Genomic DNA, 12,290 nt, shown 5'->3' on the forward strand with positions numbered 1-12,290 from the left:
AAGGAAGGTTAACCACAAAAACATTTTATTCAAAAACAAACAATACAAAATGACAAGAAAAAGGAACGATTCAAGCAGTGAACACGATAAATGGAGAGAAGAACTGCTGGTTACTGATTATATATTGAATATTTCTGTAAGGACTACACAGGATCTTTATGAAGACCTGTAGTACCAGTCAAACAGACAGTGCACTACACCTACACCCTACTGTCACATATATACGCCCGTTCATCGGCAGTAAAAGTTTAATTGCCAAAGTTTAATTGATTTCTTTTTGGAAAGAATCCTAGTTAGATCCCCCTGAGGCAAACTGAGATATTTACCTCTCATTTTGATGCCTGTTACCCAGCATGCACGGTGCGTCTCTCGCTTTAGACCCTCGGCACATTACTAATTTAAAGAATATTGTGGCACGATATATAGGAGATTATTCTTATGTTTGGCTACTGAATCACTAGTGGAGGCTGAACGTTGTCGTCCTGGTTTCTCACGTTCTCCAGGTCCGCTGTGGCGGTGCATATAGATGGCTTCGTAGAGCCTTAGCAGGGTCACGTGATTTGTTCCAACGACCGCAGAACCGGAGGGTGTTAATATGGCCGTGGGCCGCACAGTTTCTGGGGTCACACCTCCTCGGGGTCTTGCAGCACCTCGGCTCCTCGTGGGGCGTCAGCGTTCTGGATACGCATGATGGGTTTATTGCACATCGGGCAGACGCTGCGGATCTCTAACCATTTCAGCAGGCACCTGCAAGTTACAATGAAAGATTTCTTTAAAAATACGCTTGCAACAGCCATATCTAGGTTTTTGCATTTTGCTTAAATCGCCACCACAATGCTAGGCTGTTGCTTTGCAGTTGCTTGTAGTTTGTTTAGGTGTCAAAAGTGTGAGCAATAGTAAGAGTGATACTTAAGTGTCTTTAGGACTGATGCATGTTATAAGTGTTTATTCTTCAAACATTTAAATTGCATTGCATTTTATATATATATATATATACACACACACACACACACACACACACACACACACACACACACACACGGGCGTCGGAACCATAGTATAAGGGTGGGACAAGAGCCACCCACTTTTTAAGACCAATGATATTGGACCCACTCACTTTTACATTAAGCGCATATGTCTGTTCGCTTTTCAGAGCGTTGTCAGTCAAATCCATTCCACTTGAGGAATGCCCTAATGAATTAAACTCCATTTCCGCTGCAATAGCTACATTATATTTCTCAACGAGCCGCAACTGACGAAAAAACCGCCCGTTGTACCCTTCCAGTCAAATATTGTGTTGCAAACATCAATAACAGCTTTAAGTTGTCAATGCTGGCAAATGACCATGGTATCAGCAGGTTAATCCACGGATAGCTGTGCATTTAATGCACGACGTGGAGGCGAGTTTAGTTTACTTGTTTAATTAAAAGGCATCAGAATACATGGAATGGCATTAGTAACATAATATTTTTCTGGGGGAGGACCCACCCGCTTTTTTTTTGCTTCCGACCCCCATATATATATATATATATATTATATGAGGCTGAATGGACTTAACAGCATAAAATAGACTATTTTATGCCACCATTCAAAAGTTTGGGTCTGTACATTTAAAAAAAAAATTTTTTTCAAATTAGCCTTTTATGCTTTTATTTAATCAACAAATATAGTACTTAACAGTTATATTGTGAAGTATTATCATTTATTACATGGCTTGGTTGAATTCCAATGTAGAATGCGGTGTGTTATTTCTTGATAACAGACCGCTGTGAAGTATAACACACCGTTGCCATGAAAAACAGAGCGTTGCTATGGACGCGGAACGGACTATTTTCTTTAGCGGAAGCAATACAATCCTTTTTAAATCAGACTCCTTTTTAAATCAATATTTTGTGTCAAATCATTGATTTATTTTGTAGGTAACCATGTAATAAGCGGGATAATGTAGTGCGAGGCGGTTGTTATAGCGAATAACAACCCCTTCAGGCTGATTCAAGACCCCGACGCGAAGTTCAGCCTGTCGGGGTTGTTATTCGCTGTAACAACAGCCTCGCTATACATTATCCCTTACTTAACTGTTTTCTATTATTCTGTGATGCAAAGCTGAATTTTCAGCATCATTACTCCAGTCTTCAGTGTCACATGATCCTTCAGAAATCATTATAATATGATGAATTGCTGCTCAAGAAACTTATCTTATCAAAGTTTCATATTTTTGTGTAAACCATGGGGGGGGGGGGGGGAGTATTTTGTCCATTTCCCATAAAAAAAAGACTTATTAGAAGTACTCTAACATTGTGGTTTCAAATTGAAACTGTGACTGATGAGTTTTCTGTGGAATTCTGCTGGCTCTGTATATTCAAAGCAGTTCTTGGCACAAGTAAATGCGTCATCTCCCGTTAAGTAAACACTTGTTACAGTGGAACTCACTTCTTATGGAAGGTGTGTGAGCACGGGCACACGCCCAGCTCGTCTCTGGTCTTGAATTCCTCTAGACACACGGCACAGGGCTGCTGTGACACAAAACACAAAACTCTTTTAGTGTCCCTTTCTTTTATTAATAAAGGCATAATTCAAACACTTAAGCAACATGCTGCATGAATGCTGGCTGTAGCCTTTCCAACATTTTCCCTTTGTTTTGGTTTCAGTCTCACTTTTTCCAACTGCATGTGATTCTACTGAAAATAACGGCAGTGCTCCCATAATGCAATTCACCAGGTGGCTGAGAGGACCAGAAAATCCCGCAGAGGTCTATTTGCATAATCAAGAATTTCCCCTTGAGGTTTTTACGTAACAAGTGAACACATCATAACTTTATTTAAGAAGAATTTTGAATGCACAAAAAAATATGGAAATTTGAAATGCAAAATCTTTGATTCTGACACTTATGTTCATAAATAGCTGTTCTCAAGATAGTAATAACTATAAATTGTCCATAATTACGTAACTAACCCTAAACCACACCTAATCCTAACCCTAAGTACTTGCAGTTAATTATTATTATTACTCAGTACGAACACTTAAAATATATTTAACCCTGTAAATTGTGTATAATTGTGTAATTCAAATCCATTACATTTTAGGCTACTCCTAATGATAAAAAAGTAGTTTTTAAAACTTTATAAGCAGAATTTATGATTTTCCCTGCATTTACTTATGCTGTCTGCAACGTTATCCCTTTAAAAATAATGGGTTGATCTTTCTGACATCATACAAATTTTAGAGCACAGTTTCAAAGTTTAAACAGTCACGCATGGTTTTAAAATGCAAATGTTCTTTTACAGAGAGCTTATGAAACTTACTCCCAGCAGGCTCAGCTTCTTTCCTGCGCCTTTCAACACCACCTTTAAGAGAAAATAAAGAAAAAAATGACACTGTGTTGTTTAATGTTAAATCCTTTTTTTTTTTACAGTCTAGCCTATGGTTAAATCACTGGAAGCTGAAGTGCGAACACGCCCCTCGTCAGTCATTGGTCGAACAAACATAGCCACGCCCATAGCTCTCGCCATTGGTCGAGTCAGCGTCGTTGCGTCGGATTACACAAATCTGACAGATCGCTGTGGCGAATATCCATAACGACAATCGAAAAGGCGTTTTCGAGAAAATTAACATACCTACAGCTGTCTCTACATAGGGATAGAATAAAGTATTTTAAAAAGCAAAAAGTTACATATTTCATCTCTACCAGAAAAAGCCACTGTAACAGACTAATGTAAGTAACTGAGAATTGAGAAGTGTCGGTGTGCTTTATGTATCGATTACTGTGTTTTTAATTGCAGTTTGGTGTTTCTCTTTACATGTTACATAGCACTTTCTATGAATACAGTACACTTTGGAGTCTTATTCCTCCTTCTTTTTAAGCAAGCCACATGTTTTTATTGTGAGACCAATTACATCTTTTAGATAAATTATTATCTGAAATAAATTCAGAGGATCTTGACCAAAATTATATAAAGGTAAGCACCTTCTTTCACCATAAAAAAAAAAAGCACATATGTGTCTTGTGTTGTGTCATGTTTGCATGCTAACTATTTATGTAAGTAAAGTACAGTACTGTGCACAAGTCTTAGGCATGTTAATATCCCCAGAAAAAACAGACAAACTAAATCCAGAAGGACTTCGGGAACGTCTCCGAGATGAAGAAACCTTCCTGCAAAGCTACAGTACTGTGAAAAGTACTGGCACTTGTGTTAAAATGCTGTAAAGTGAGAATGCTTTCAAAAATAAAATCACAAATTGAATTTATTTATTTATGATTTAACTTCTATTAACTAAATCAAATTAACATGCCTAAGACTTTTGCACAGTACTGTATATCATGAAGGTCATCTGTTAGATTGGGATTTCATCAAGACTATATTTATATCTAACTGTATTGTTTTAGGCCCACCTCATTGTAGCTGTACTGCTCCCTTGTGCCCTGCTGTTTCAACCTGTAAACAAAAAGAGAGAAAAAAAATGAAACAACACTTCTGCTCTTCCTGAGTTCAACTTGCAAAAACTGCTGTGGGTGGTGCAAAAGAGAGATGTTGTGATTGTGTGAATCATTTTGCTGTAGCATTTCCTCTGTCAAACTCTCAAACGCATATACTTCTACATAATATACTAAGTTATACTGTTATCTTAAATTCTGACAAAGTCTTCAAAGTTATCAGGTCTTTATTCACGGAACATTTTTCTGGAACGTTTTAGTTGGCCGTTCGTCTAATGTTTTTTCAACTTTATTACTTATTCAGAGAACATTCAAAAGTAACTTTCCCATAATGTTCCCATAACGTCCAACTAAAACGTTTCAGAAAAACAACTTTCCATGAATGATGTATAGATAAAGTTGTGTGCTAACAAAGACCGAAGAACGTATGTTCAGAACGTTCTTGCCAGACTATATATGTATGCATGCAAACTATAAGAAAGTTCCAGACATGTCTTTCTGTGTCTTTCTACATGTCTTCACAGGAGCGGAACGCAACAAAGGACACGTCTGATTTGTGGTACAGCAGTTGTGCGGGTGTGGTGACTGTGTTTGGGCTCTTGCCTGAACAGATAGCAGCAGAAGATTACACTGAGCATGAAGATGAACATGCCAATGCCCAGTACGATGACGTACACGTTGAGCGGCAGACGGTAGATGTCTTCCTCTGACATATCACAGTTTGAATGCTGCAGCCCTAAACCACAGAGGCAGCCTACACACAAACACACACTCAAATCAGCAGTTTACATCACACTCGGCGAGCAGGAAGAACAGTTCTTCAGTACACCCACTTTCAAGGGAATTTTTGGGAAATTAGCTATGCATGCACAAAAAACAAATATGAACAACTGTGGGATTGACTCCGACGAACCACCATCTGGCCTTTCGTGAAGCCATATGTGGGTTATAAGAGTGTAGCCTAACATTCACTGTTTTCTAACCAGTTCTTCTCCATTCATATTCCCCAGTCAGTCAATGTACTTTAAGAGTTAAAGATTAACGCAGAGTCTGCAAGAATCCCCCTTAGTCTGAGTCTGAGGAACGATTCATCTAAGGTGCTTATGTGGAGGGGCTTCCACAGAGATTATTGTAAGCTTGAGTCATTCTGATGGGGAAGGTACAATGAGATTTAATGTGTGCCACATTATCATTATTATTATTACGCTTTGTCATATACAACGGCAAAATATTTCATTTCTCTACAGAAATACAACTGAATACATTTTTGTTGAATTCTTATTTTTATTATCATTCATATGAACGATTATGACTGAATGATTATGATATGTTTTATTGTGTATATATATGGAACTCAAAGAATGATACATTTTTGTAGATGCACAAAATATTCAGATTATGGTCCATAATCTTGTTTATTCAGAAAAGAGGTTTGCATGCTCAGCAGCTTCCTGTACACATATATTCCATATTAAGCAGCACAACTATGATTTCAACAGTGATATTCAATTATTTTTATTATCAATGTTGAAATAATAGTTTATTGACCGGCAAATCATTAGAATTTGAATGATTTCTGAAGGATCATGTGACACTGAAGACTGGAGTAATGAAAATCCAGCTTTGATCACAGGAATAAATTACATTCTAAAATATATTCAAATAGAAAAGTTGAAATGTAATAATATGTCCCATTATTGCTGTTTTACTGTATTTTTTTGAACAAATAAATGCAACCTTGGTGAGCATAAGAGACTTCCTTCCTTAAAAAAATAAAATCGTACTGACCGAAAAACTTTTGAACATATATTTGGGGTCATATATATATGAGACCCAAAAATATTATTAATACATAAATATGGCAGCTGTCTTGTTTGCTTTATCTGGTTTTGGCAGTCGAGTTGACGCGTTTACATGACATATACGTAATCAGAATATGAGCAATTTCCGATAATCGTGTTTACTAACTGGGCATTACTGTCATTGCAACATTTGACTTGTTACAGGTCGATCCATGTTTTCATCTAAAAATACATCTCTAGACATATCAGTTTTCGGAAGAGCAAACGGCTTGACAGCATGCGGGTTGTCTACGTACGCATAGCATGAATACTTCCACAATCTTTGGCATGCTACCCTTGACCTTTCTGAACGGTTCCCTTTGACTTCTTCAAACTGGTTTCAACATCCTCATCGGCCAACAACGCTTCAGTGACTAAAGCTGGTGGAAGAAAAACAAACTCGAGTTCGGCTTGGACTTTTCGCACAGGCCACTCACCGTTACACCATTGGAATGGTTGCATGTAATCTGACTCCAAGCAGAGCTGCTGCAAACTCACTGCTTGTCTGGAACAGGCAATGCGGGGGCTGGAGGACGCAACCGAAAACCAGATTCCAGCTCGACTTGTTCCCGACAATTTGCCACTGTGTAACCAACGTTGTCCGAGAACCAGCTCTTAATATGATAGGGTGTGCTGCCTTTGATTATAGTCAAATTATTCCCTCATTCATCTCACTTTTATGATGCCAGCATCGACGGACAAAAGATTTCAATCACTCTTTGCCTCTGCTGATGTGAATATGCACTACTAGGTGCTTTGTTGCAGAGACTAAGGGAGCATATCGTGCCCTTGATGTTCTTCTTGTCTTTTGAGAACGAGTCCACTTCGGATGTGATCTTCTTTGTGTTGTCGCACACAAAAAAGTTGACAAATTCCTTGATAAATCCTGCGTCTGGCGGTTTAGCGAGCACTAAACATCCATACGTGCAGAAGTGTGAGCAACATACGTTCTGATACAAGTCTCCATCTACAACAGTCTTTGTCTTCCCTCAAACCCCTCTTGCAAAAGACTTTGGCATGCCTTTCGGGTCTCTTGTCGATTATTCCAGCAGTTCCTCCTTGACGTCGCCTTGTTTTTTAAGGTATATTCCTTTTTTATCGAAGAGCTGGCCCTTTAAGAGAAGGAAGAGAGCAGTATTTTCAAGCGTTTACGTGTGTGGGGGAGTATTTTTTCTCTCCACCTAAAACCATCTGCTCTCTCAATCCTTCCATCAAAAAAGTAGACCGAAAAAACGAATCCCTCGGCTCATTTAACTAATATCCCAGCCAAAACGCAAGCAATTCTGGGGGTTAGAGATGTGTGCTAGTGAGGCTGACCAGTAATATTCTCCAGGAAGGCTCCTGCGTCTTTCCTGGCCGCACACATTCAGTTTGTAAACAGATCTGTGCTCATGTGATCCTGGTTTGCCTCGCAACTCTGTCCTCCAATCCCTCCCTCTCTTCCTGAGCGATTCCCCTCCTCCAATCCCTCACGCTCTCTCTGCGCGACTGCAGTCACAGGATGGCCTCCTCTTCTTCTAAAAGTGAGGGCTTGTAGAGGAAGTAAGGCCACATGCATGCGCTGTGCTGCAGAAAACAAGCCCAAGGTGACAGACAAAACAAGTGAGAGTGAAAAAAAAAAAAAAAAATTGGGGCAGCAGACTGCATGAGTGAGCGCAATGACACGTATGCAGCACATTAAATCAGATGCAGATCATGTTGCTGTCTGACCTACTAAAGCACTGGCATGAAAGCTTGTTATGTTCAGGCACAGAATATAACTGTAGCTTTTTAATCAGAGAAAGGGTGGAAAAAGAAACTAAAAGACTCAGGCGACCAACCCCCAACTATATTCTGCTCTGGAGACAACAGCTGCTGCTTGCCTAACAACCATGTGCTCTCGGTGTCTCTGTTTGTCGCACTCAGCAATCTTGATGACTTATCTGTGTGGTGTGCACAGTTCAGTTTCATGCTAACTATGATTTGCTGGTTATCTAAAGGGTACACTACACCACTTTTAAAATCAGAACTGATGTTAAAACACTACGCATCATGCACTTGCCGACTTTGAAAATAGGTGATAGCCTCCGAATGGATGGAATCAGACTTTGAAGTTTTTGACCTTCATACACCACACGATTTTTTTTTTGTGTGAAATCTGTCAACTCAAATCTGCGGACTGGCTCTGACTTTGGGCAACTGTCCTGACTGTGAATCGGGGCAAAAAAATCTGGGCAAAAGTTGTGTCGTGTTTCTAGCCTTATCAAATCACGGTTACGTTCCAACAACTGTCTTACAGGCGTTTCTTCCAGTGTTGTTATTGTTAACTGAAACTATTAAAAATAGTTTTAGGTAATTGAACTAAGGTAAAATCTAAATATCAAATGAAAAACGTAGGCTACACTTGAAAAAAAACCCGGAAATGACAATTAAAAATGATTTCTTGGCAAATAGGCTAAATGTCAAAACTGAAATACAAATAAAACTAAATAGAAATATTTAGAAAAAAATAATAAAAAATGACAAAAACATAAAATTAACTATTAAAACTTTAGAATTTAAACAAAAAATATAAAATAAAAGCTCAAGTATTTAAAATATGCATATTAAAAGTCACCCTGTAGTCAATAATTTTATCCCTAAAAACTCACCTTTGATCACCAAAATGACATATTGAAATGTTTTTTCCTTGAAAAAAAAACGTATTTATGCCTTAAAATAGATTAATAGTAACTCTACAGCCTTTGCCTCATTTTAAATACGCAGTTCTATGAATATGCAAATTAGCCCCGCCTCCACTCACTCACACCCGCTCAGAGATGCACTCCTTGATGATCACACGTTGACGTGATTGGTTACAAGGTAGTTTGTGACGTCAGAAACACCAGAGATTTCAAACCTTGTTTTTGAGACTCTCTTTGGTTCACTGCAGTTTTAAGGACTTAGCTGTATTCAGTGCAGCCCTTAATTCCGTGTTCGTGGACGAATTTGGGCACAAAGGTCTCAGGTGTGATCCAAAACTTTTTTTTTAAATAAATGTTATATCACTATCTTCGTTAAAATAAAAACTATCAATTTATGGGTTTTGAATTTTTTTATTTTGGGGGTATTTTTGAACGTTTTTACCTCTAAAAGTACCATATTTTCTATGTAAATTATGCTTATTTTTATGTTATATTTAATATTTCTTTAACTTAAGTAAAAAAAAAATAAAAAAAAATCAGAAATTTCAGATAGCCAAAACCTAAAAATGTGGTGACTTTGGTGTCATCTGGGGCCTGTACCATGAAGGTAGCTGAACAAACTCGGGGTTACAGGATTGGTTTTGAGTTGACAAATCCAAACCGTTGCGATCAGGCTTTATTGGTACCATGATGCAGCTCATCAACTTTCTCTGTCAACTCAGGCTTTGATCTTTAAGCTATGATTACTCCACGCGCGCGTGCACATAAAAGAGTGACGTCGACACTGAACAACCAATCGCGGATAGTAGAGCGAGAGCGTTATATTTTTCCGCGGAGGAGCAAGAGATAATTATTCAGAATTACGATGAATTTAAATATGTATTTCAAGCTCGAAACAATATACGGTCTCTGTGCCAAAGCAAGAGAAGACTGTTGGAGAACGATTGCACATTGTTAATGTTTAAGTTAAACAAATACGTTCTATATTTATGTAAAATTATGTATATGTATGTGTAGCCTATATGTTTACTATACCCTATAGCCTATTTGTATAATATATAAAAAATGTACATGTATGTACTAAGAAAGATTAATATTCCTTGATTTTTAGATGCAACCCCAACTCCAAATGTTCTTGGCAGCAGATAAAGACAAAATATAAAAATATAATTCAAAGTGGTGAGTATTTACCACAACCTTTTATTACTTTTGTGAACATTTGATCACAAACACTTGTTTGCAGCAAACAGAAATAAAGAGTTAAATTCAGAAAACCAGAATACACTGGCGGAGGAGTTGGCTCTGAGTAGGCAATAAGGGATGGCCGATTATGGATGGGATTAGAGGTGCTGTACAATCTGACCCTGGTGCTGGCTCCTTTAAGTAAGTAACACTGGGTACGTGTGCAATACATTACTACTTTTAAGTTGTAAATATGGCTGACTGTATGTTCTGCAGTAGAGAGAAATACAGTGTCCCTGTTGAAGCCAGCACACATACACACACAGTCTCCCACACAGAGGTCAGTATGCAGCAGACAGAACACCAGAAACATAACCTGCTTTACAACAGTTATGCTTTACATTGGCCTATAGGGTGGAGGAAATGAAGACACTCTGGTGGTGTGTTCTCAGACAGTTGCTGATGTGAATGCACTGGGCTTTTTATTATGGCAAACATTTGAATGTGTGGCATAAAAAAGGGACTGGCCCTTACACATCTCTTTTATTGTAGGATTTTTCACAACCTGCCCCAGAAACTGAGGCCTCTACCTCAATGGCCTTCAGAAGAAATGTGTAAGGATTTAAAACCCTTGACATAAATTACAGTCAGTCCTGTGTTTGTAGGAAGTCAAGGAACTTTTTGTGATTTTGATGAGCCTCCAGAAAACTTGTAATGATCATGTTTGTGGTGGAATTATGTTTCAGGTGGAAACAGACTCAGTCAGGGCCCTGTACAAAAGGAGACTTGAACTAGACTGCACACTAAAGGAGACTTGAACTAGACTGCACACTAAAGGAGACTTGAACTAGACTGCACACTAAAGGAGTCTTGAACTAGACTGCACACTAAAGGAGACTTGAACTAGACTGCACACTAAAGGAGACTTGAACTAGACTGCACACTAAAGGAGACTTGAACTAGACTGCACACTAAAGGAGTCTTGAACTAGACTGCACACTAAAGGAGACTTGAACTAGACTGCACACTAAAGGAGACTTGAACTAGACTGCACACTAAAGGAGACTTGAACTAGACTGTTCACTAGGAGCTGACTGTGAGCTGAGAAAAAAAAATGGAGATCAAACAGCTGAATAAAACTGATCTCAGTATGTGAACTTATTTAACCAAGTAACACTTTAGTATTAATATTTATTAATGCAACTTTCTCTTGCTCTCTTTCTCCCTCTCATCCCACAAAACCAATAAAACAGTTTGAGACTTATCTGCAGTTTCAATGTGCTTTTATTAAGTGTAATATTTTATGGTGATTGCATCTACATCTGCACCAGCTGAGTGGTCAAGTGTGATCGGGTCAGTTTCATCAGGGAGAAGCTGGTTTTGTGGTGGTTCTCGCTCTGTTCTACTGGTGGCTATAATGTGCAGAATGGCACATGCATGCAGCCACTATCTCTGATGCCCGCTCTGGTGACTCTTAAGCACTGAACACCGTTGAAACGTGCCTTTAGGATGCCAAAGGTCATCTCGATCTTCACTCTGGTTTTACTGAGGGCCACATTGAAGCGGTGCTGTGGCCCTATCTGAGGGTCATGATAGGGGGTTATTGTGTAGGTTTTTCTATCTCAGTTCAAATTAACTGTTTTGTACTGTACCAAATTTAACTTGCTTTCCTCAAAGCGCTGACACAACACAGACTCAAAATTTGTGAGTCAAGCACTGGAGCCAGGCCATTTAGCATCCAAACTTGTGATCATACGTTCATGACCACAAGTCATCAGCAGATGAAATGTTTAGTAGATCATTTTTATATCTGTTAATGTTACTAATTTAAAGATTCATCTCACAGAAAATAATCATCTCACAAATTCACATCTCTAACTGAAGTGATAGGATTTCCTATTAACATCTGCCTCATGTTCTCTTAGAGCAGTGAAGACTGGAGCAATAGACTATAGGGAATCCTATCATAAGATTAACAGAATAATAATAAAGATTTAAAATAATTCTTAACATGTATTATATTGTATAGTACATTTGTGAAATGTGCTTTTTGAAAAAAAAGAAAAAAAAAGTGTTCCCTATCAATACCTATATCTTACCGGCAATTTTATAAAAGCCCTCTTTTATGGACATAGTCGATAAATGTCCGGGGAACAATATTAATGAAACTAT

General features: G+C 38.3%; 1 protein-coding gene across 1 annotated transcript; it reads right to left on the reverse strand.

The window, feature by feature from the left end:
• Positions 1–8: 8 nt before the first annotated feature.
• Positions 9–7,861, reverse strand: LOC311286147 (RING finger protein 122). The gene is made up of 6 exons (XM_084402216.1): positions 6,711–7,861; positions 5,036–5,186; positions 4,391–4,433; positions 3,303–3,344; positions 2,431–2,513; positions 9–747 (listed from the first exon to the last, which is right to left on the reverse strand). Exons 1-6 carry the CDS (start codon positions 6,733–6,735, stop codon positions 624–626), a joined length of 468 nt encoding a protein of 155 aa, XP_084258342.1. The 5' UTR covers positions 6,736–7,861; the 3' UTR covers positions 9–623.
• Between the last annotated feature and the right edge of the window lie 4,429 nt (positions 7,862–12,290).

This window comes from Rutilus rutilus (genome assembly GCF_951802725.1).
Source record: "Rutilus rutilus genome assembly, chromosome: 2".
NCBI lineage: Eukaryota > Metazoa > Chordata > Actinopteri > Cypriniformes > Leuciscidae > Rutilus > Rutilus rutilus.

What these genes read in the sequence shown, in the direction of transcription:
- LOC311286147 (XM_084402216.1), bottom strand. Translation starts at nt 6,735, where the DNA reads ATGCAACCATTCCAATGGTGTAACG. An exon ending in AGCAGTACAGCTACAATGAG is followed by an intron (nt 3,345 to 4,390) that starts GTGGGCCTAAAA and finishes TTTCTCTTAAAG; the next exon opens with GTGGTGTTGAAAGGCGCAGG. An exon ending in AGAAGCTGAGCCTGCTGGGA is followed by an intron (nt 2,514 to 3,302) that starts GTAAGTTTCATA and finishes TTTGTGTCACAG; the next exon opens with CAGCCCTGTGCCGTGTGTCT.